At 44.4% G+C, this 25,199-nt stretch overlaps 1 protein-coding gene across 4 annotated transcripts in view; it reads right to left on the reverse strand.

Annotated features, from left to right (window-relative positions):
* The window catches only part of CADM1 (cell adhesion molecule 1), a 318,915-nt gene that overhangs the window by 8,315 nt on the left and 285,401 nt on the right, over positions 1 to 25,199 (reverse strand). The window contains exons 9-10 of one of the 4 annotated variants that reach the window (XM_044386632.3): positions 15,369 to 15,401; positions 8,110 to 8,163 (exon numbers count right to left, since the gene is read on the reverse strand). The exons of 1 other annotated variant lie outside the window; for it this stretch is intronic. In XM_044386632.3, coding sequence (XP_044242567.1) covers positions 8,110 to 8,163; positions 15,369 to 15,401 — 87 coding nt within the window. Of the gene's footprint in view, positions 1 to 8,109; positions 8,164 to 15,368; positions 15,402 to 15,422; positions 23,605 to 25,199 lie in introns of those variants that run through there. 2 more of the 4 variants (XM_026505712.4, XM_057316976.1) reach the window with 2 other exon arrangements.

A 25,199-nucleotide genomic window follows, 5' to 3' on the forward strand; every position in this document is an offset into this window, starting at 1 on the left:
AGACCTGTCCACTCTGGTTCCGCCAACTTTCCTGGGGGGCATCCTCTCCAGATTTTGGGCTCCTTTTCTGAATCAGGCAGAGAAGGCAACCAAAGAGCCGGACTCCACAGCTGCCCCTAGCTTCTACACTGAGAGGACACCTGGGCGTGGAAAGTGCTTATAAACACGCCCGGTCCTCAGGCGAGTCAACAGCTCCTGGGTTCAGAAGGTCATGTTTTCTTGTTCGTTTAAGAAACGAAGTAACAGATGTTCCTACTTCTGGGACTAAGCTCGGCCCCACCACCCTGCAGAGGGAAAGCCATGTTCATGCTTGGTGTATGCTGCTGGCATCAAGGTTACTCCAGCCTTGAACCAAGCACGTTCGGGTGGAGTGACAAATGTCACCCCAACCCCTTCACGTGGGGCATCGAGTACCTTAGGCCTCGTCGTCCCATCGTTCTGGGTTTCAGGGGCTCTCTGGGAGCGCTGGGAGAAGGCCGGGCAGGCTCATGGCTGTGGCACGGTCCTGCCTGCCTGGACTGTCCCCTCTTGCAGCCCTGTCTGTGGCTCTAAGTGTGACATGAGTCTCTTTAAGGACAGATCAATCATGCGCTGTTTAGTATTCGTGAGCTGGCTTTTCTTTTGGCAAAAAGCTGGAACAACCTGGCTCCAGGTGAGAGTTTACAAGCTGCTTGCAGAATGTTAAGTTGGCGACTACCGCTCGGGTCAGAGCTTCAACTACCCTGGGCTCGCATTAGCATCTTAGAAACCGCAAGGACAAAAACATTTCAAAGGGACTCCCAAGAGGGATGCCCCCAACCGCTCGGTTCTCTTTACCTTGGGCCAGGTGACCCGGCTCCCTCCATTCCTCACGGGCAACATAAAGGGGGAAGTTCTAAAGGCAGTGGTTCCCGAGGGCCTGCCAAGGAAAGTGATTGCTAGCGTGCAACTTCAGCCTCCTTCCGCCCACCTCCAGGGGACTCCTTTCTCTCCACTTGCTTTCCCTCCTCAAACGACTTGCCAGAACCGTCCTCCATGCGGAGCTCGGAGCTCAGCAGGCACACCGCTGGTGCTAAAACGGGGCGCTCCAACCCAGCGCCGTTCGCCTGGCTACTACTTCGCCACCTGGCATGGGACGCCTCACAGAAACTGCCACGTGAATGCCTTCATCCTGGATCTGTGAGAAGCCTAGAAGGCTCGGCTGCCAAAGGCAGAGATTCATGGCTAGCCGGGGAATGGCCAGTATATCCCAGACAAGCTCCTGGACGATAGGGATTCTGCGCACCGTGCAGCCTGGGCTGGGCTTTTTGCCAAAAGGACACCAAGTTTCCGGCCTCTGAGGAGCTGAAGCATGAGCCAGTTAAAACACACACACAGTTAAAACACACGGCAGAGGGCATGACAACCACCTTGGGCTGGCTTACCTTCCCATTTCAGAACATCCCTGGCTCAGGCTATCTGGCACATTGAGAACCTTGGAGAGAGGGGGATACTCCTCTTAAATACAACTGTTTTTTTCTTCCCCGAGGTTACAGATGACCTCAGGTCTCACCTTAGATATCAGCATTTAAAACATGGCGGAGGTTCTAATGATCCTGGTCTACTTCTCTGTCTTGGACAATTCCTATGTTCCACCTCCTGCCATTTCCGTACCTAATGAATGACTGGGAAAAAGTTGAGATCCTTGACTTTTTGCAACAGTTCTGTCACTTGGTTTGGTTTGAGCCTTTTTCCTGGGCTGAGGGCTTGCTGGACAAGTCAGTTTAATTGAAAACTCTCAGAATCCGTGTTTCTAATGGAAATGCTGCCTCCAGCTTCCTAGGACCGTAGGGATTAGTCTATCTTAGAGACCGCTTAATGACTGTGATGCCATTTGCTACTTGTTGCGAGGAAGAAATAAAAAGCTTGCTGGTGCATTTTCCAAATCTGAGGCAAAAACAAAATCTGACCTCAAAGACAAAACGAAACCAACCAACCAAACAAAACGGGGCGCCATCTGAAAACTAGCTACTCACTCCCATCCCCTGCGGTAGCTCCCTTCGTGGTAACACAAATGAGTGTGCATTTTAAAGAGCACAACTTTATTACCGAAGGGGAACACACTGAATGACATGCACTGACAAAATGCCACATTATTTGCTAATCCTAATATGTTATTCTTCCTTAAGATTTGCTTTTCTCAGCACCAATTCAATTACAGATGCTACAAATCCTTCTGACATTTAATTCTCTCTTGTCGGAGAGCAGTAAATGTATACAGTACATGCACAGCTCTCCCACTAAGATGTGAATATATACTGCAGCACACTAGCCTCTATGTAACATAACCTTTCTGTTCTGTCTTCTTAGAAAGGGGAAGGGAAGGAATAAATGCAAGGCAAGAAACTCACGAGGGTCCCATATAGCATCCCAGGCAGCTAGTGCTACCCTTCAGCTGCATTTAATTCTAGCAATGTAACAGCAGCTACACGACCATTTCAAAGGAACTACGTTAAGCTCACTTAAAGGAAAACTGCAGTCAGCACCCTCCTGCCACTCAGAGCTCGGTATGCATTCGTTTAAATGAGATGTTCTGCACGCAGGCTTTGGGCCGCACATTGTCACTACTCAGTGATCAGGACTCAGGCCCTCACAGGTTATCATTGCCTACAGACTATCCTCCGGAAACAGGCCCAAACGGGAGACGCAGAGGAGTTGGGATCTCCTCTCCTGCACAGTTCCCTGGAGAGTGGTCGGATCCGGGGTAAAAGCGGGGCTTCGTTACTCCGCTCTGTGACCGGAGGCAGGTGATCAGCCACTCTGAGCCGCTGAGCACAACCATCTGCCTCAGGGGGTCGTTTCTGCAAGGCCAGCGTGTTGAACAGGAGAGTGCCTCTCTGGGCCAGGGCTTGGCATCTCACAGGTACCCAGTAAGTGTCTGTCCCATTGAAATATGCCATATTAAAGCCCAAGGAGGGCTTTTTCCTAGTTCTTTAATATGACAGACTCCAGGCAAATACGTATCAGCTCTCTGGAGGTGAGGGCTGTACGTACACTCAGCACTGCTCTCAGACGCTGAGATGGTCCATAAACACTTGCTGAGCTGAAGTCACCAGGCCCTTTTCCATATCTGCAGAATGGCACCCAGGGTGACTGATGGCCCAGCTGCCCTGTGGGGTCAAGGCTGAAGGCCACCTGGGCCAGGTCTGATTCAGGTGTACCATCTGAGAATGGGGATTGTAAGTATTTTTATGTTGACTTTTCTCCCATCTCAAGTAACTTGAGTTTGTTATTTTACCCAACAGCAGAAATGCCTTAATGAGCAGGATGGGATACTCCCAAACGTGCAGTGTCCCCAGAGGCCAGGAGGCACACTCATGAGCCCACTCCACTCATCTCATAGTAAGGACTTCAAAGTGTGAGCGCCTCTTCCATTGCAAGCAACAGGAAGGCAGGGAGGACGGAACCAGAGTTTTCCTTAAAAGAGTATACAGCTGATAAAGAGGACAGAGACGTAAAGTACTTCTGAATGTACATTTCCCATGAGAGTTTCTCTCTGGGGAAAGATGCTTTGTGGACCTCAGGCATTTGGGGGTGTGAGGAGGATGGATTAATGAATATGGTGAAGTCACCCCAAAGCAGTGTCCAACCTGTAGAACTGGAATTCACATTTTGTGTTACAGCCTTGGCAACTCTCTAGTTTGGAGGAAACGTTCCTATCTGATGGCCTCCTTCCACCCCATGAGGGAAACAGCAGCATGTTGGATTATGGGAAGATCAGCAATACAATGACCTTTAAACGCCCATCATGGGAGTGCCATGGCCAAGAGACGATTTTCTCGGTCTACTGCCTTTCAACAGAATTTTGAAATCAGGAACTCTACGTGTTTTAGCCTTTGTGACCCCAAACTTTCCCACGGCCTATAGGACCACCTCAGTGGGAAACTGATCCCATAATTTTGGACGATGGGACAATGGCATTGAAATCATCTGAGGTGAAAGGTTTTCTTTGAAGGAGAAAGAGCTTGATTTAATGCCAGAAGAGATCTTTCCCGGTTAGTCAGCACGTGGTTCTACCCGTGATGGGCTCCAGAGAGCCTGACTTTCCCCTCCTCATTCCCTGGACACACAGACTGAATTGAAAGGGGTCCAAGAAGAAAAGGATTCCCAAGAAGACCCCAGAGCAGAGGAAATGTGGAGTTCACAGCAGAAGGACAACTACTCTCAAACTAAAGTCTATTTCCTGCAGAGGCCTGAAGACCCGTATGTTCAAATTCTGATTCTGCCTCTTGAGTAAATCACTCAACCTGCGGAGCCCCAGCTTCCTCACTTGCAAAACGAGACTGCTCAGGAAAAACCTCTCAGGGCTGGCTCACTCTCCCTGTCCCAATGGCTTTCCGTGGTGAGCTTTTGATCTAAACTGGCCTCCGCCTCTTTCTAGCCCCAGTCACTCCTGTTCACTTTACCCACTTTAATTTTTTCCCACAGCATTTGCCAGCGTCCACCATTATCTCGTGTCGTGAGCCTGGCTGCCCCACAGAAAGTAGCTTCGAGAACAGGGGCCTGCAGCGGGAACTCCACAGCAGCTCCGGGTCGGTCTTGTTCACCGCTGCATGCCTGGTGCCCCGCCCAGAGCCTACCACGTACAGGGGCTCTGACAGTGGTGCTCAATGAAGAGCAAATGAGACCATCTGTGAGTTTCCTAAGCCAAGAAGAACTGTACAAGCTAAACAGTACTACACTTGAGACCTATGAGCTATACCTGGAACGTGCCTACACAGCCCAGCTGGTTTTTCTTTATCATCATTATCGCTAGTCTACCATACAAGTAGCCTGTTTGCCAAATCTGGGACATGCTTTCGGTGGGGGCGAGGAAGATTCTCCCCCACCCCCAATGTTCTATTGAGTTTTTCCACACACACTTCAAGCAAGTTTAGCCGACTTTGAGGACATTCAAAACGACCACATGGTCATACAGCCCCTCCCAGAACTGATAATCTGGACCCAAAGGCCTTTGTGTGCTTTCATTGTCTACATTTAGACTGTCCACACGAGTCCGTGTTTCCTTCAGAGTTCATTTAGGGGACTCTAGTTGGCTCACCTAGAGTCTTCCATCATGCCTGGCATGGATTATCAGAGCCATTTAGAGTTTGCCCTCCACCCACACTTTTCTTACTGTGAGGGAGAGGTGGGATTTTTCTAGATCACTTTCTTATTTGTAGGGCAAGAGTTGAAAACATGTCTTGGGGAAGCATGACAGTTCTGGAATTTCTTGTTGGTGCCTCTGCTTCAAAAGCAGAAGACTGATGGCTTGCTTTGACAGTGCCGGAGGGCCATTCTTTGGCACACTGTGTATTTACCAATGCACTCTGCTAAACAGTCCCCAAAGGCCCTTCCTTTGCTGAAAGGAGGGAGGCAGTGCAGACATTTTTTAAAAGTTTTAAAATAAAATAGAAGGATAAATATGCTTAAAGCTATTCTATTCCACATGGGTGGCAATAACCACCAGCTGTCACCAGGAAACAGCAGATGTAATTGATAAAACAATTCAAAACTCTTCTGGGTCTGTCGTCAATAAAGTTAACACCCAAAAAGTAAATGAAAGGGTTCAAAGTAGGACTGGATAAGCTCCCCAGGTCTGCCAGTAATTAAATCACTCAACTACACACAAGCATAATTTTTTAATGCAGATTAAAGAGGAGGATCAGCTGGGCAACTTGCTTTGCTGGGGGAGGACGGAGCACCATATGTTGCTTATGAAATTGTCATTAGCTGAGGTAGCAGTGGTGAATGGGGGAGGTGGGCACAAGACAGACCATCCTTATTTCTAAGGAAATGCAGGATCTAGCAGCTATCCGTAATAAGGAAAGGATGAAATTTCTACCCAGATGGAACAGGGAACGGATGGTAATATTATTCATTACCACAGTTTAGCATTAAATGCACAACACCTACTCTAATTTATTGATGGACTGTTTAAGACGGGTGTTAACCTGTTTGTCTTGTATTATAATTGAATTCAGTCTCCAGGCTACAGAAATTTGAGAAGTTCATCCTTTCTCAATCAATATGCTCCCCTTCAGTGACCCATTTCAAGACAGCTTCATAAAAAATAATGTATTTTGTTTTAATAAATTTAAACACTATGACAGCTGCTCAATTTTTATTGGTTGCTTTTTTTTTTTTTTTTCCCCTTCAGATGTCTCTTTGCTGCTGAGGGAAGCCAAGCTCACAATCAATAGTAATTGATTAATCAGCATCCCCTTTGAACAAAGGTGCTAATCAGTTTTTGATTAGTTCATCAAACCAGATGCAAAGGCAGCCCAAGCCCGGCCTGATAGATCATCAGTGTTCTACATGACTTATGGCTCCTGAGCAACACAGGACTGCAGTGTTCCTGGAGGGGTTGGGGGGGGGCAACATAATTATTAATTTAACCGAATTATTAGGAGCACAAACAGTTGTTGGTTTATTGCTCCTGACTCGGGGGTGATGGATAGAACTGCAGCAAACCACATCTGACTTGGTGCAGAGCTGAGAGACCGGAGTGCTTCCTTAATTGATGACACTTGGGGAAGGGGTGGATGACTGATGTAGTCCCGTTTTCCTAAAAAGCAGAAAAATTACCTACACTATCTCAGTGATCCTTATCTGACTACTATGACAAGAGGGCTCAGTGAGGACTCAGTCCTTTCTCAGGGTCCTTGAAAAGTTCCACTTGCCACGGCCACGGTGTCAAAGCTGTTTCATTTAGGGTCAGAACACGAACTGAGAGCAGATTGCTTACAACCAGCATTACATTCTATGCAAGCAGAAGGACTTCTCTCTTCTTTTAAAAGAAAATCAGGATAATGTTTTTGCAATTTCTCTAAACACACCACCAGTAAGTGGCAAAAATGAAACACTCCCCTGACGGGTGGCTGTCTTTCTAATCTTCTGGTTATTTATCTGAATTCACAGGGATTTGGAACTTATTCATCCAACTAGTATCAATCGAGTGCCTACTACACCACAGGCATACAGCAGTGGACAAATCCAATATGGCCTCTTGGAGCTTCCACTCAGTGGAAAAATCGGACAGCTAAGCTCAAACTGGGCCACACTATGTTGAAAAATAAAGGCATCCTCCCTATTTTTTAAGTTTGACAGAAGCACCTAGGTGGCAAAAAATCTGCACCTTGAAAGCCTAGGTGGCTCTCATTTTCTCACTGGGTGAGACCTGGAGTCAAGGACCACCACCTCACAACCAACTCTTCAAGGGTGCTGAAGTGAAATCTCTCCAAGACAGGGCAATATGGAACCCTTGCTTCCAAACGCTGGTGTAAGGCTCTACAGCCCTACGCCTTAGTGCCTCCATCACAGGGATGAGGAAGGGGGCTTTCTCATTGATTTATTACGAATTAACTGATCCAAATGTTTAAGGAGCTGTAGCTGGTTGGCAGTGAAGTCCCACAACATCATGGCAGCTCATATAATTGTTTAGCTCTGACCATTTTGAATCTCCTCTCCCCCCCTCCTTTTTAGGATATGCTTCTTATTCTGGATTAGTAACACCTAAATCCTGGAATCAAGCATGAAACCTACTTTTGCAAGAGCTCAGTGTGCTGTGAAAAAGGTCTGAGGTGGATAATTAGTTTACATCATGGTGTGTGACAAAACATTTGCTCCCCCTTCCTCTGTGCCCCTCCTCCCCCCGTGCTTCTAAGATAACTATGACGTGGGTCTTCTAGTCTATTTTACAGAAGTAGATGGTCAATAGTTTTTTATTTTTTTAAAATAAGGATCTTCTCTCATAATCCAACATCCTTAAACTGCTTTGTAATGCAAAAAATTTCTCTTGAACCGTTATACACCCAGAGCATAAAAATTATTTTACGCCACTGAAAACAGCGGCTTTCGTACAACCAAAGATGACCTGACCTCCCTCGCGTTGACACCCTCAGTCCCAATCCGAAATATACATGCCACTAGAGCAGGGAAAAGAAGGGGGTGAGGAGGAAGAAAGTGTTAATAAAAATTTTGTTTTCCTTTAGTCTCAAAATCCACAATTGCTAATTAACTGCTCAGGAAACCAAATGGCCATTTTGTAGAAGTGGACAGGGCACCCACAGGTTGGACACGGCAGTGCCTTACCTAATGACTAGCCCTTACCTGAGAGGTCCTCACTGTCCAGTTCTTCTGCGGAATTGGGCAACTGAGTAAGGCCTTACAAGTAAAAACAAATCGTTTTTCTTTTCATTCCTCAAGGGACATAAACAAAACACTTAAGAACTGAGGATGAATTTCTTAAAAAAAAAAAAAAAACATGAGCCAAATCTCTTGCTATCTCGCTCTTTTTTGGATAGCTTGAATGCATTAATCCATAAGTACATTTCTCCAATCATTTCATTTTGTTATTGATACACAATCAAGGCAGACAGATTCCTCAGTCTCCGCTTTCAAAGCACATGAAACATGAAGGTGAATGTTTAAAATCACTCATTCATAACAGCATGCAAAAATAAAAAAAAAAATAAAGCCTGATTGTTAGCTGTCGATGCTCTGACATAGCTCTTAAATACAAATACAGTTAGATGTTACATACTGATGTATGTAAGTTTTATTTCACATTTTACTGTAAATTGAAATCCTTTGCCAATACTGACAAATACATTTCATTATCAATTTATGACGATCTTGGATCACTTATTTCAAAATGGTACCGCATCTGCTACCTACAGATTGCAGGTTATGTCTTCATCAGAAAATCTGATTCGCAAAATGACTTTTTAAAAAGGAGAATTAAAAAAAAAATCAGTGGTATTCCTGCAAAATGAAACCCTCAAAGCTGAGAAAGCAGTTAGGTCAGGAGCTAATCTGGTGGAGGCCTGCAGAATCTACACCGAGCCACCAGGCACGCGGGCCAGCTGGGCCAGCTCTCTGCTAGCTCTGAGCTGCATTAAAGGAGGGGCAGAGAATGGGAGACAAAACGGGGCTGGCTTGGCTCGGGGACGGATTCCATTTCCTCATGCTTTACTTGCGGGCTGCTCCTTTCGTGAAGATCATTAACCACCACGAAATGGAGACAGTCAAGGAGGCCTTCACTAGCTGTTCCTTGACGTTCTGCTCAAAGTCCTGTCTGATGGCTCTGGGTCCTTTAATATGCACAATTTGCTAACGCTTCTCTAACGGGATTTGTTATTTTGGAAGAATACTTGTGGGCCTATGAAACCCGCAAGGACTTCGGGGAGAGGGGCGGGTCTTTAGTTTTCCTCCCTCCCTTCTCTTATAGCCAAGCACAGAGTATACTCTCAGCAAGCATTTGCTGAATGAATGATGTGGGAGTAATGCTCAGTGAGCTACCAACCAGAGCATGAAACAAATGCTCTGGAAACAAGCAATGTCAAAGTGATCGCACTATTTAAAAAAAACCCAAAGTAACAGAAACAATCATGTAGAAATGGTCAGTAACAGCTTGGATTGTAAGTTGTTTTATAAAGAATCCGAGTGAATATTGATAGCTAGGCTGGTGCCATGAAAGGGAGCCATCGTATCAGCTCTTAAAGAAGAGTTTCCATTACGAACCTTGGGTGCCAACATTCAAGGGCAGGTGCCAATTAGAAATGGGAGGGTTCGAGTCCACGGATGTTCCCAAACTATGGATTTAGGCAACAAAAGGGAAAGCAGTGAGTAATGCAATCAATTATAGAGGCAACTGAGTAGGGATGCTATCCGTTTATTCTGAAATCTGATTGGCTGAAAGTGTTCCTATTTCTAATTGGCCTTATCCATTGTATAAAGACTGATGAATACAATTATTTGAATAATTGTTATAAATGGGCAACATAAAGTACTTCTCTGTAGTTAATTATGAATTTGCAGTTCTCAGAAGGCTAATCCCTCACTTCTATGTGGCCCAATGAATATCAAAGCATTCTACATACGTGCTTGGCACCCACTGAACCATATTAAACAAGAATGTTTCAAGTAGGCAGCTTTACTGCTGAATGCCTGCTTCCTTGGGGAGGGCATTAGAAAGCTAATTTTAAAAAATAAAGACAAATATGTTTATGAAATATCATTGATATGCAAAGTTTCCCATTAAAAAGCAACAGACAGTTGATACACACCTCACTGAAGATGAAACTGTCATTTCTAATGGCATAAATTTTAAAATATACCAAATCAGCTGGAATCTACCACTCAGATTACATCTGAAAGTGGGAAGCCATTTAGATTAGTGGTGTTAAATTTGCTTTTGCACTACTGTTGTATTTAATGAATCTATAGTGCTCGGCCATAGGTGGGTAATTTTTGAATAAATATATAATTGGAAGAGTATACTGAAGCACTGGGTGTACAAGTGAGGACAAGCAAAATTTACCTTCTAGAATTGCTCTGACTTAGGTAGTCCTCTTTCATGTTAAAAATTCTACACCTCTTATTTTCAAAAAAACAAAGATGCACTTTATGAGGCAGACAATGTTTTTCAAAAGGAAACTTCACAATTTAACAGGACGTGGGAAATCCCTTCTTGGTTTTATTCTTTAAACTTCCATATCATCTGTTAAAGACCTTTCTTGTCACTTCTAATGAAAATGTATCCAATAAATTTCCTTAAGCTTTGTTAAACAGGTGAAAAGTTTAACTATTGGTCTAGGTGGGATTTTTTTTTTTAGCAATTAATTCGGAGCATGATAATTTCATGTATGCACGATAACGGTCTCTTCTACGGAGACGTGTGTTTGCTTGGTCGTGGTCTAGGACGGGCTGCACATACCCTGGGCCTCTCAGTGCCTCTGCTGTTGTTAATCCTCCTTTCCAACAGACATCACCGGCTTCTAAAAGTGGTGGGAGGTGGCAATCTTAAACCAGGACAAGGAAAACCTCAAACATTAAAAACAGCAAGAAATCCTAGAGATAGTTAAATAAAGTGAAGGTCAAGGTCAAGCAAAATTTCAATGTTTGTGGGTTCGGTGCATTAGGGTTTCCTTTTTTTTCGGAAAACGTCCTAAAAGAATGATCAAAGAAAACCTCAAGGAAACAAAAACGTAGCCCCCCTGGCTACCGTTCCCAGTAGGAAAAAGTAGGCGATGGTCTCTTTCTTACCTAAGCGGCATACATCTGATCACTTGGCCATATTATGGAAACTGTTACTTCCATCACCAGCCATAAGAGTTCAGACGCCCCCGGTAGTTTTAATCTAAAAGCTCAGTCATCCTGTTCTTCCTGCTTTGTCAGCTTTTGTTGAGAGTTTGTCCCTTCTTCCCATTAGCAGAAATTTGGTTCACGCCGTTAAACAGTAGCACATTGTTTCCAAACGGCATATCAAGGCTGAAACACAATCTTCAGGTCCTGCAGCCATTCGTAACCCTCTTTAGCTTTGCTCTTGAGTAGAACATACAATGTCTGCAGAGTCCCTCGACTGAATGACAGCCTTTGAATGCCACTGTTGTGTACTCATACAGAGAGATGTGCAGAGAGGAACAGACACAGATGGCGGACATAGAGGTTGTAATAATGCGCACTGCTGGCTATTTGTCTTTCGGGTGGGCTTCAGAAGTACCCCGCAATTGAACAGAAAGTTAAGATAAGAATTGCATGTGCTTTTAGGATTCTAGCAAGGCTTGCATTACTTATAAAAATTTCTAAGTCGGAGAAAGGGAGCTTCAGGGGGGTGGTGGCCTAAGGGCAGCGGACTAGGCTGTGAGCGTGTATCTAGCACAGGCCAAAGATTTTTGCAACCAAAACTGAAAGTGAAAAATTATTTCAGGGGGGTTCCCAGTTTGAGTCTTACCATAATTACATAGCGAATTAAAAACTATTGAAAAACTCATTTGGGATATGTAAATTCATGAAATCATCAGCCTCTGATAGATCAAGAGGTGGAAAGCAAAAGGAGAGGTAGACTAGAAAATCATAAAACGGGAGAGGGAGGAGGAAGGAGGAGAGGGAGGAGGGAGGAGGGGGATGGGCGGGGAGGGAAGGGGAGAGAGAAACTCCAACCCAGAGGAAGCCAGCTGACTGCAGTGCAGCAAAAGCACAAGCACTATTCCAGACCATGGGCATGCGGTCACCCAAAACCTCACACAGGGGAGGCGGGTGGGGGAAGGGAGAGGGTACACACAGGGCTGAGAAAGAACAAGGCACAAGACACAGAGATGCGCCCACATTTGAACAAACAAAAACCATCACGCGCACCCACACATCAATAATCATAGTAACGACTATACCATCCGTGCTTTAAGTCACTCATGCATTTCTGCCATCAATTTCAGACCACGTGGTACCAGGATTTGGCAGAGTGTTTTTTGCATTGCTCGACATGCACACATAACACAGGATTCGTCCTGACCAGGCCTTAAGGATGAGCTCCAAAAACACAAGTGCTCAAGATCCTTGTTCAAAGAAAATCCCTTCAGTCACCCTAGTCTAAAAATCCCATTCTTACACTCGCTTTTACGTTTACCATCAATTCGATCCTTAAAAACACATTGTGACTGATTGTCGTTTGGTTTCTTTTTGGAGAAAATCCATTTGATTTTGAATCATGCCCATGCACTTCTAACCTTCCAATACATGCTTATTCCAATCAGATATTGGTAAGAACAAATGATCAACATACATCAACAACTGGTATACTTCATACGTACTCTAGCAACACAAGCTTGAATAAAGTATTTTAATGAGTCTTCAAAGGGAAAGCTTTTTATAAATTATTTTTTTTGTTTTTAGAAAAGAGAACTACAGAAGGAACTCCAGTGTGAAAGCTTTTAAGACCAATCAAGCGGCCACGACAGGCTGACCTAATACGTCTTGTCATTTGAGTTGCCAAGTTCTCAGACCACACCATTCTTCTAGGCCCAGATCTCTCTCGTGAACATCTTAAGGTTATTCTCAGGTGAATCCAAGTCAATAGGTTGCTGCACTGATGTAGCTGGTTTTAGCCATAATTCACTCAAAGACAAGGGGTTCCAGATCTTCAGCTCTCTGGAAATCGGGTCCCCTGCTTTATAGTTTCCACCATATTCTATCACCTTTCCTGCCCTGATGACTAACCTGAAGACCATTTCCTCTCCGTCAAGGAAGATTCTAGATACTACTTTAGCTTTCATTAAAGCTTTTTGCTGTGGGCTGGAGAGTATGCTGTTTAAGACATCAGTAGGACCTCTTTGTGAGATGCTATGAGGATACCAGAAGGGTTAGGAGAATGTATTTATACATGTATTACATGGGGGGACCGACCTGGGTTATCACTTCTCTCCTCCTGCTGGTAAGGAATAGTGTGTGTGTGAAAGGGGAGGGGAGGATTCTTTTTTTTCTCCCCAACATCTCTTAGCTCTGGGCCATTTCTCATGTGCTGCCAGCCAGCAGACAACATCTTAGTGGTGTATCGCTGGCTAGAAAGCTGTCCTTGAACTAATAAGGCAGTGGTTGCTTCTCTGTTTCCTGCCACAGGAACGCTAGAAAGTCTTATTCCAAGTGTCTCTTTGTTACACCACAAAAGAGAGATCACTGTCACTTTCTCTCTTTCCAGGAAGAAAGACCTGATCAAAAACCGTGTCCTAGACCACGACTGGCCCCTAAGTTAACTTCTCATTTTTCAGGTCAGGGAACATATTTCCTACTTGGAATCCCTCACCCGACTCCAAGACCTACATCCATTAGAGTCACGTAAGTACATGGATTTTATCGAAGGGACCTAGCAAATAGAACTCTGGAGTCTTAGGAGATAAATGATCAATATTTCTTCAAAGATCTCACAGAATTCAGGAATCTTATGGTTACATTTGACCCTGGAGTCAATTATAGGAAGCTCAGAACTTAAAGCATCTTAAAAAGAATAGAACAAAATCTCTTGAACAACATTAAAATAGCCTTAAAGCTCTGAGACTAATCGATAAAAGTCAGGAAGTGCTCAATTAATGATGAAACCTACAAATAATGAAGCTTAATGGAGTGCAGTGTCTGAGCTGTAGCAAGCACTATGAGGCATTACCTTAGAAAGTGGAGATTTTATACCTAATTGATTTCTCATGATTGCCAGTGTATCTGGCCCTTTACCTTTTCTCTCTCTGTGCCAGTGACAGGAAAGGGCCAGGTGAGGCGGGGGGGTGGTGCATGGGGAGGGATATACAACTTCACACCTAAGTTCATTTTGCTTTCTCAGAATTCCTCATCAGAAAGTCCAAATAGGGGGGTGATGTGCCAAGCATCAAGGCCTGACCTTCAGGGACAGCTCACACAGGAAGGGTCTCGCTTCAAGATTTTCAACTGCCAAGTCCTCAAATGTAGGTCTGTTTTAAGGAAGTCAGTCTGCACTAGGAAGAGATGTTTTGCTAAAAAGTGCATGACCTGTAAAGGGTTGGCTGATCATCCCTGGTCACTTAAATGATGGATTCCAACACTGTACAATGTGCAACGTGATTTCAATAGGCCCTTTACCAAAAAATTTCCTCGAACTTAATTATTAAAATTCAGCCCAATTTTTAACTAACATATCTTTCTCTAAGCACAATATCACCAGGGTTAGAGTTAGGGAATAAAGTCATATACAGATGAAACATGATTCTAATTTTCTGATTGGAGACACACAGAAAAGTTACTAGAGTTATTCCGACCTCATAAGTCGGAGATGAAATTGAGAAAAGATGTCCCGATGGCTGTTTTGTTTTTATTTTTTTAATTACCTTTTGGTTACAACCTTAACGAACTTTTTAGTATTTTGCCTACAAGATATCCGCACACAAATGGTTTTTTCAGTCCCCCTTAATGCTGTTAAAATTTACGTCTGTGTCATTCCTGGTTTGGAGAGGTTTCCTGCACAGTGCGAGCTAGCATAAGCCTGCATGCACACATGGAGATTAAGAGTGAAGTGGCCCAGGTCTGAGACGTAGCTACGATCGGGAACATAGTTAAGAGAAGAGTGATGACCTCCCTGACCACCACCTCGTGAATTTCAGCAGGACTACCCTTCTGCCCTTACCTGTCCAGTAGCAGAGGAACTACTAAGTTCCTCTGAGGGGAAGGACCCCTCTTCCAAATGTACCTGGGACTCTAGCCTATAAGTAAAGAAAGCAACTGGGCCTTTAATCCAGAGGCCATAATTTTTAGGCTAATATTCGTTTTTGAAGTCCCTGGTGTTGCGGCGTCCGGTGGTGTTCTATCTGTAAGGGCCACGTACAGCCCATCTCCTGCCTTCAAGCCCGGGAGGCGCTGGCCTCGCCCTGGACAGCAACCACTGGCTCCCGAACTCAGAACAGAAATGACAAGACTCGACATCCTTTCAAGCCTTAAAAATTACAGTATATGTATGAGATCAGTCTACTTGAAACACGATTTCCCTTGAAGACTGCATTTCTCTTTTTCCCAGGCTTGCCTTGCCTCTCAGCAGCGCTGAGAAAGTAGATAAACAGTAATGTGATACCAACCGTGAACTGCTGGCTCTGTCGTCGCTGCCGTGTCTACAGACGGGAACAGAGGATTGGAGGAAGGGAGGAAACAGGAGGAACGGCATGCAAAAAAAGGGAAAATGGAAAAAAATGGAACAGATAATATATGAGCAAGCTTTCAAAGAACATTGCGTGACAAGCAATAATAAATGAAAAGCAAAAAGCATTTGAAGTGAGTTGCACTGTTTTAAGACATGCCTTCAGCTCAAAGCTGCGAGCCAGTGAGGAAAACAGTCAATTCTTTGGTTCTGGGGGTCTTGCCAGGACACATCTACTTGCTAGTCAATAGTCAGGGGAACATGCAAAGTGAGGAGAAACACCAGGGCAGACTCGGTGGCTCTGAATGCATCAAGGCTCAGGACTGGGGCAGAAAAGCTCAGCCGGCACGCTGGCGAAACAAGGGATTCATACATTCAAACATGGCCTTTGTTTGAAGCCAGCCCACGCGGGCACTCAGGCTTCGTGACTGCCAATTAGGCATCACTGAGTCACACTTTGAGGATCCTTTTACGGCTTCCGCTCAGATGCCTGTAGACGAACGTGTGAGCTCAAGTTTTCCATCCCGTGTTATTATTTTGGCAGTGTTCAGCTGGAAAGTTCCAGGGACTGGGAGGCCATGAGAATGAACCTATTAAAGGTTTCCCCAGAAGTTTCTGTATGCACAACCCCAGCCTCTCCCCATCTCCGGCCACCAGGAATCCATTCTTTGCTTTGCAGTGGTCACTGGGTTACAATCTAAGAGCAGAAGACCCCCATGGACACACCCGAGTCCACATAATTTGCTAAACGCCACTTGCAATCACGTGACATTCCACAAATTACAGTAGCCAGCCAACCGTTTGCTCCCAGGGCAGCCCCATGTTCGCTGTGGTGAGCTGCTGGGAGCCCGGCCTTCACGGCCGCAGCGGGAGACAGCGAGGCCGCCTTCGCGTTGCCAGATGCCCTAGCTGTGGAAGAAACTGCGGTCTGTCCCTTTCTTCTTCCATTTCCGATGCTGTTCAAGTTTCCTCCTCCTTCTGCCGGGCTTCAAACCAGGCCTGCTGTCCTGGCTCCTCATCACAGGAAATTGCTCAAGGGGCTCAAGAAATTTTCTTTTTATTTTTGGCTAGAGGGAAAGTGGGATAAATATCTAACAAAATGCACGACGACATTCTTTTTCCAGTTGGTTTTTCTTTTCTTTTTCTTTTTTTTTTTACACCACTCCTGTGGCCAACTTCATTCCAAAGTCAACCCATCTGGCCATGCTTTAGTGTTCAGCTCTACACCTCTCCAGTATGTTTCCTTCCACTATCCCCTTCTAGCCAGAAAGGGAGGGTGACATGAGCTCGTCATCTCTAGCTGGGGTGGGGTTCTTAGTTAAAACTGCAAGTAGTTCCCTATCCCCGCCCCTGCCACCCCAAACCCTTAACACAGCTATTTAAGCTGGTAATTTTTTCATGAGTTCTAGAGACTCCAAAAGACTCTTCTGGACTCGACACAGGCAATGTTTAAATGCAATGGAATGCCAATTTTTTTTTTTTTTTTAGGTCAAATGAGCCTGGTGCTTCTGATTTGCAAATTAAGACACATGAACTCACACTGGTGTTCCCCCTCAGTTGGCATGCTTTCCTCGGGACCCTATAACCATCAAAACAATTGCAGCCCTTCTAAGGAGCCAGAATTAACCAGCAGTTGGAGAAGCCACTGCAGCTTTAATGTAACTTATAGCTGAGTTTCTGAAGAATAGATGAAGGAAAGAAAAAACATAAAATACACCGCATAAGAACACAATACTTACTTACAAGTCAAGTCTGTATGCATAAAACAGCAGTAAAAAACAATACCAAAAATTGTACAGTTGAAACATCGCTACACCAGATTGCCATGACATAGTTGACACATCTCCTTACTTGAAACACCCAAGTCAAGTGTTAGTTTGAGGTGCTTTCAACAAAGGGGCAAGATCAAATGCACATTTGTACAGAAACATTATATGCACGCTAATACATTTTATGGATAGGCACTGGCTCCTTTCCAAAATTAAAAAAAAAAAAGCAATAAACACTTTGGCTGGTTATCTTTATAGTAGCACTTCTCATAGGCTTTAATTTTAGCAGGTAAATAAGTTGCATAAAATGAAAGAAAGGAGGTGGAGTAAATCCTAGAGGTTAGAGCCCTCAAAAATTGTATCTTAGCATGAACCGATGACTGCTCGATTTACTGTCTTCCTATATCGCCACACTGCCCGCTTTATCACGAAACTAAACTAAGTGACCCTAGGTGTCAGCTTCTGTGTGGTCACTAGAAAATGAATGAGCCAAGTCCACAGTGCAGCTTGCTTCCCCATTCTGGGGACGGGAAATCCATCAATTGCACCCAAAAGGGGAGGAGAAAGGGATGTGGGGGGGGGGACATCTTCTAAACAGTTAAAAGCAAACACATGTTCGAGTCAAACCACACAAGTGACTGCGGCTGGAAATGGCAAAGCCATGATCAGCAATGGAGAGGAGGACGCCGCAGACACACATGTTGGCCACAGAGTTCGACGGGGTTTGGAGGGTGTGTCGGGGGAGTTGCTGATTCTATTTCTCTAAGAGCATCTGGTGTGCTATCTGAACACAGGCAATTTCAAGTAAAGAATTAAAAAAAAATTCTTTAGAAGTGACTTTGTGCTCCCCGCAGGAGAGCACTGTGACAGAATCTAATTCTCCTTCATAATTGCATTATGACTTCATGCAGAAACCATAGACAGCCTGGCTCTGAAGGGAGTGCCGCTCTGTGAGGTAGGATTTATTAGGGGTGTCTTAATCAGAAGACTGGCGAGATGTGCCAGCCCACCCCTGTGGATCAACTTGTGGGGTCACTCCATTGTTTGATAACATTCGAAGTGTACGGGCAAAATGCAAAGAGTAAATTTCCAATATAAGTTGGAAACGCTGTCATTAGCTTGAAAAACGAGAGTGCGTAATTGTCCTAACAAAGACTTGTTTTCAACTGCATTTTGCTGCTGCCTTTAGAAACTCATCGGAGCTAGGCCTCCGAGAAAAAGAGGTCACAAAGAGTTGAGTTGGGCTGAAGGCAGCTGTAGGGTTATGGAATAAAAAAGGCCTTGCTGAGCTATTGTCTCTATTTTAATTATAATAAGGGCGAATTCATTGTACACTTACTTTATATGGTCAACAACAACAACAAAAAACAATCCCACGTTCCTGCAAGCCCAGTAAGTGTGTACGGCCTTAATAGTCACTCTTGAGCTGTTTTACGAGTATAATCAAACAAGGTATCCACAGGCAGGCCCTGCACTATTTGAAAGATGCACATTTCACTAAATATTGACTTCTCAGTCTCCCAGCCATACAAACAGTTTATGGCATTCTATCTTGAATAAATTAAACATCACCTATATTTCATGTGGCAGTGTAAGATATTTACAAAAGGAAAGGCTCTGACAATGTGTGAGATTAGAGACAGTAGCCGTTTAACCAAGTAGCAAAAAAAAAAAAAAAAATTGCTGCATGAGAGGCAGCTGGGCAATATTTAGTTGAAACAGTCATGTGTAAGCTCCACTGTGGCACATTCTAATCCTTTCATATGGATTCTCTCCAACTTAGAATTGTTCATTGAGTGTGACAGACTGGGGGTTTAAAACTAATCCATAAATTAGTCCGTGGTCTCAAACACAACGGGTGCCATAAATGAAAATGAAAATCCTAGAACAAAATTAAATTCACAACCTTAAATACTTTTTCTTCTCCAATCGCTCTGTGGTGCTCCTGCTTTAGAACACACAGATTCACTGCAAGACTGCATTTTGGGGTGGGTGTGAGGAGGGTGTACATTCAAAAATGCACAGTGTAATAACCCAGAGGAACCCAATCTGCTCAAAAGCAGAGCTTAATTGTAAAGAATTTAAATTCTCCCATTTTGATTGTCATAAGCTTAAATGGAGGCGTACTAAGCAGTCCAGACATATTTTAATACACTTTCCCTGAGTTTATTTTCTTAACTAAAGTCAATAAGGAGCCAATGGGTTTTCTTAATTGAATTCCCCTTCAGTTTGTGTTACGGAGCTGCTTTAAATCTAGACACTAGGGCAGGCGAGGAATTCCCCTGACAATTTTATTTTCATAGTTGTGTTCTGCGGCCAATATATATTAAATATAGTTTTTTTTATTCATTTCTTTATTTATTTCTGACTTATTTGAAATCTATCGAAAGCAAAAATACGTGCTGGAAAATTAAACTTCAAAATTTATTTTCTACTGGATTCCCGGTTATTTTCTTTCCAACTATGTTATGCTTTAATTAAACTCCCATTTCTCAGGGACTGGAGAAAGGAGACAAGAACAGAATAGAAGCTAAAAGGCCCAAACAGGAGAGTCTTGATAAAGCTCTCTTACTTCTTAAAGTCACCCTCCCCTCCCCCTGGGGAAGGGGCTGGGCACCAGGGAACAGCAGGATGGGGGGAGTGGATTGGATTTTTGTTAAGCAATTTCAGGTTTTGTTAAAAGCTTCTTCAGAATTGTTCACTAGTGCTGCTGTGCCCCTGAGATCTTTTCATTTGCAAACCAGATGTGCTGAAAATAATAGGAAACCATACAGGGGTTTCATCTCATAAGGCAAATGACTCCTCTACCTCCTCTACCCGGGGTGGGGGGGGGTGGGGGAGTGGGGGGTGGTGAAGCCTGGGTGAAAAGAGGGGCAGAGAGGGGAAGGCACAGGTGAGGGGAGGAATGGAAGAGGAGGGTGAAGGTGGAGAGGGACAGGGCTCTAGAAATAGTAGCTTCTAGTCATCTCCAGCTAGATGCCAGAGGGCTGGGTCCTTCCAAGTCCTACCCTTTCCACCATCAAAACAGCCCCAACGATCACTTTCTAATCTTTAGTTTGTAAACCTGTCAAGTCTTTATTTCTTGGATTCTTTTTAAACAAGGAACATAAAAGTATGGGAATTATGATGGAAGCAATAGAAACAAAAAAAATCTGCTTCCATCTCTCATTTCTTTTTTTAAGAAGTCAGAATCAGGTGACCTTCATCACTATAATGTTCTCACTGCTTCCGTTCCCTCATAAATCAAAATGGGTCAAGAGCTGGTTGGCTATGATGCTATTTGTAATGGGCCTATAATCATCAGCAAAATAAAAACAGACACACTGGAGATAGTATGAAAAAGGCCACGCAATTTGGGGGCAAAAACTTGAAAAGGGGGCTCATGCGTACTTACTAGCACCCTAATAATATTCTTGTGACCAGGCACACCGGCCCATCAGTAACACTCAATAAGTATTCACTAAAGGATGAGTGATACACAGTCTTAATGGAGTAGAAGCCAACTCTAGAAAAAAGGGAATTCAGTAAACACTCTAGAATGAAAGCTGTGTATGTCCTAGCAACAGTGGCTTAATACATGCCCGGAACATAAATACCCACACACTGAGGACGGATGCTTGCAGTAACGTTGGGCCATCATGCTTAATTTCTAGAATGCCATCCTTTCTTATGCACATTCTATGCGTTCCTTGTTGGCACCAAACTACTGCCCCTGTGATGCTCTCCCCAGTCCCGCTCTGGCCACTAGGTCAGCCCTCACTGCAGAGTGCCTCCCGCTCCTGGGTTCCAGTGTGGAACACCTAGTCCCTCTATCACATTTTAAGGGGCTTCAGGAATTTTCTGTTTCCACAGGCACTAGCATATTGCTGTACGTATTATGGGGGCTTGGTATTTGTTGAATGAATGCCTAAAAAGCTGCTAAGCATACAGCCCTTGGCACCATGCAAATACCAACAGCACAGAGGAGGCAACATGCAGCTAAGACCTGGAGAAGAGCGGCTTGAGGTGAAGCCAGGCTCTCTGCTGTCGTGTCGATGATGCCGTTACAGGCTGCCAGAAGCACAAGTGTCCTTCTTCCCTCTGTATTTAAGAAACTGAAAACACGTGCCATGGTGTGGGACTTCCCTCACTTGGCATACTCTGTGAATATCTCTGAAGGAGAAGGGCTGCACTCACGTTCACAGGACTGGATACTTTACACACACAACGGCTTAGGATATCAGACTATGAAAGTCAAAATAACAATGTGGGCCTGGGGGTGGGACTCACTTTCTCCAAGGTATACCGGGTTTGGAGTGCTTAGATACCAAGCAGAAGAACAGTGCTGTTTTCTTTTCCAAGAAACACAAAATACTTAATTGGATACGTACTTTAAAAAAGAGAAAAAACTCATTCAGAAATGACCTATTTCATTCCTGTGGAAGGATTTTTAAATGTGTTCCAGGATTTGGCCCTATAGCTATTCATTTCTTATTCTAAAGTGATTTTAATGTTTTAATTTGTGACAGTCACATGTACAGTGACACACAGGTTGACCGCCCCCCTCCCCCGCCCCGAATTTCCTACTAAAGCTGCTGAGGGCGTTTATAACCCAGTGCTGTGCTGCTTTCTAAGGTAGACTCCTCGTCACGCATCCAATGCAGGACACTACCGAGCAGAAACAATACAAAGTCCACATTATCTAGGAAGGGAAACACCGACTATTTTCCTGGGAAGATAGGAAGACGTTGAATCCAACTGTCAGGCAGGGGCTAAGGCTACCGGCTCAGAAACAGGTAATTTTATCTACATCTCATACCTGAAGTCAACCAACTTCAAAGAAAATTCCAAACACAAAACAAAACAAAACAAAACAAAAGAAACCCCCTAGTAGGGCAGTAGGCTTCCCCCCCTAGTAGGGCAGTAGGTTCTAACTTCGGAGCCAAATCTGCACAAAGGACTCTGAGCCCAGGGGATGGTTTGGCTGGCTCTATATTTTAACAGAGGGCTCCAGGGACAATTTGGATGATGCATTTGCTCTTCAATCTCACAGCATCTATCTTTGTGAATGAGACCACATGGCCAACTTGATGTGATTTAAAAAAAAGGGGGGGGGGCTTGCCAATTGCTCTAATTGTAAAAGAAGTACCTGATCAGAATACCAGTGTGCATGAGAAGGAAGAGACGCCCAAGAAGCTCGTGGCAAATCACAGCGAGGCTCTGGATGACTCCCATTTCAATTCTGTCCCTCCAATGATTTTTTTTTTTTTAATTTAGAAAGAGATTCTAATGAATTAACGGTCTAATGGTTGCAAAGCTGCAATAAGGTTGATGGGGCAAGTTGACATCAAATACTCCTTTCAGTACTCCAGAGCCTTCAAAAATTCCTCCCCTAGATCACGCTACCATCAGACATGTGTGTGCCTTGACACGAAGGTCAGGAGACCTGTTCCATGCACATGGGACAGGAGACACGGTGGCCTGGCTCCTCCCACCCATCTGGTCTAGGATTCTCAATGGCAACATCACGTCAGACCGGGCTCACAATTTCTCCCCTCCCAGGGTCTCCGGGACGAAGCTTTAACCTGCTTTTGAGGGAGTCAGGTGACTGGGGACTCAATGACGGTCTGCCTCCCTAACAAGGGAACAATTCAATTACCCTGGTTACGGAAGATAAAAGAAAACGCTGGAGCACTTCCTTTCAGAGAAATCAGAAATCAACTATGACCTTTCGAGTCTAAAAAAATTTTTCTATTGCATTTGTACATTTCCTTGTAATGAAACTCTGACCTGGAGAATGGGCTTCAGTCACTGCCTCTGAGTGGGAGAAAGAAATGGAGGACGACTACGGGCTGCTTCTTTTTCTTTTCTTTTTTTCTTTCGTCTTCTTCTTCTTCTTCTTTTTTTTAAAGCTCAGGCTTTATGTTACTGTCACTGGATTTAGCTGTTGCAGCTTTTAAGGCTAATGGTGGCTGTAATCTTGCAAACAGTGCAAGAGAGAAGAGTGGAAATTAATTTAGCTATCCATTTGTCAAGATTCTGTCTGGAAGATTTTTTAGGAACCAATCTAAATCCAGGGATAGCCTGGACCTTTAAAATGGGACACAGGATCATTGAGCTCCAGAACCTTTAATCTGTTTGAAGTAAGGAGCAAATGTTAAAATCCACGTGTACTTTCTAGGCAAGATAAATACATGGAAGACTGCTTGTTAAGACACAGCAAGCCGAGAAGATGATGTCCGTTAAGGCAACGGATCCTACAATGTTGTTTTAGGGGCAATTTTACTTTAACTACTCTTGGGTGTGCCAGTGAGAATCTGGGTGCTCATGGCCACAGATGCCCTCTGTGTGGGGACAGGGTTCAAGAGCTTGCGCTGAAAGGCGACCGTGCATCTGTGAGCTCGTCATGCATCACCTGGAGCCTCGAGGCTGGGAGCAGAGAGACAGAAGCCAAGACAAGCCCCTATTAAAAGGCATCTTCAATATGCACAGAAATACAGCATTGTTTGTTTTGAAAATTTCCTCTTAAACAGAGTCTCTCTGGCTGAAACGGTGATAACAGTAAGTTGTAGCTGTCTGAGGACACAAGAGAAGCTTTCGGTGGGGGGTGAAGGCGGAAAGCTCCGTTGCAGAGACTGAGGGGGGAGGAGTTCAGGTCTTCAAAACAAAAAAACAAAACAAAACAAAACAAAAACCAGCCTGAGCGAGTGAGAGGCCAGCCACAAATGAAAAGTGTTGTTCCATGTTTTGGAGAAGTGGGGTGTTTCTACAGTGTGAGAAAGGCCTCCACTACCTTAAAATATAGACCTGGCTAGCCACAGCCACCTAGATGGAACCCTCTAGAATGAGAGGCAGTTAAGGGCTGGCTCATCTCTGGGCCCCTTCTGCAAAGATGAACCAACTACCTGCAAAGGGTAGTGGGGGACAGAGGTGTAATTCACATGGGCGTCCAAAGGGCCATTCACAGGAAATTTCATGAAAACCTACTATGGAGAGCTCAAGCCTAAATCAGTTTACAACCGGGATAAGCGGCAAGAAATCATGAAAGGTAAAAACCTCGCTCCTAGTATGGAAAGTAGAGAGCATGGCTGACGTGGAATCAGGAAGGAGCAGCTTCGCGGTGCTTAGGAATGCGGCGGAAAATAGGAGGGGTCTGTGCACTAGGCTAACAAGCTTTTACTTAAGCAGCAGAAGGAACTGGCAGGACTGAAACACACACAGACGAGGATTTAGGAAGCAGCCTGGATGGGGCGGAGTTTAGAGTGAGACACAATCACCAATTGATGGATTTTCAGAAGATTTTAAGTGCAGGCACTGGTGTTCTCATAAACAAGGTCAGAAAAATCCTTACTAGTGGCTTTTCTACGGTTCTCTTTGTCCCGGTGTGATGGGTTAGAAAGGTAAAGAAAACAGAGACTAGGGGATCTACTGTCCTATTTCATAAACCTCCTCTTGCACGGAACACTCTGGACTTTCGTCATGCCTGTGTCACCGACTCCCGTGAAAACCAAGAACGTTTCCGGAAAGTCAGTGTAAAGGACAGGTGCCCCATCTAGGGTGGTAAAAGAAGGTCTATGCATGAAGAATGATGAATTATATATTCAGTGTTTTAAAAGAAGTCCTGTATCCTGGGGTGTGGGGCTCAGAGAGATCTTACAATCTCCTGGGATAACAGAATGAAGCGGGAAAGTTATCTTTTAAAGAATTGTTTTTTTCCTCATAGAATGATTACTCTTCCACGTTCTGGGGTCAGAACCTGTGCATAGTGGTAGGGGAAGGCCTTGGCGACCACAATGCGACCATGGCCTTTCCCACCGTAGCAGGTTGAGGAAGCTCCAAGGCTCCCAAGCAAGCAACGTCAAGCGGTATGAGAGCCACTGGGTACCACCAAGGGGATGGGTGGCATGCCTCCCTCCCTCGGTGATAGAAATCAGAGACAGTGAAACTCATTTTGAAGAAGAGTTTCAGACAGTCCAAAAAAGATAAAGCCACAGAAGCTGTGGCTGCCTCTTCCACACCTCCAA

The sequence above is a fragment of the Ursus arctos genome, unplaced genomic scaffold, assembly GCF_023065955.2.
Source record: "Ursus arctos isolate Adak ecotype North America unplaced genomic scaffold, UrsArc2.0 scaffold_22, whole genome shotgun sequence".
Taxonomy (NCBI): domain Eukaryota; kingdom Metazoa; phylum Chordata; class Mammalia; order Carnivora; family Ursidae; genus Ursus; species Ursus arctos.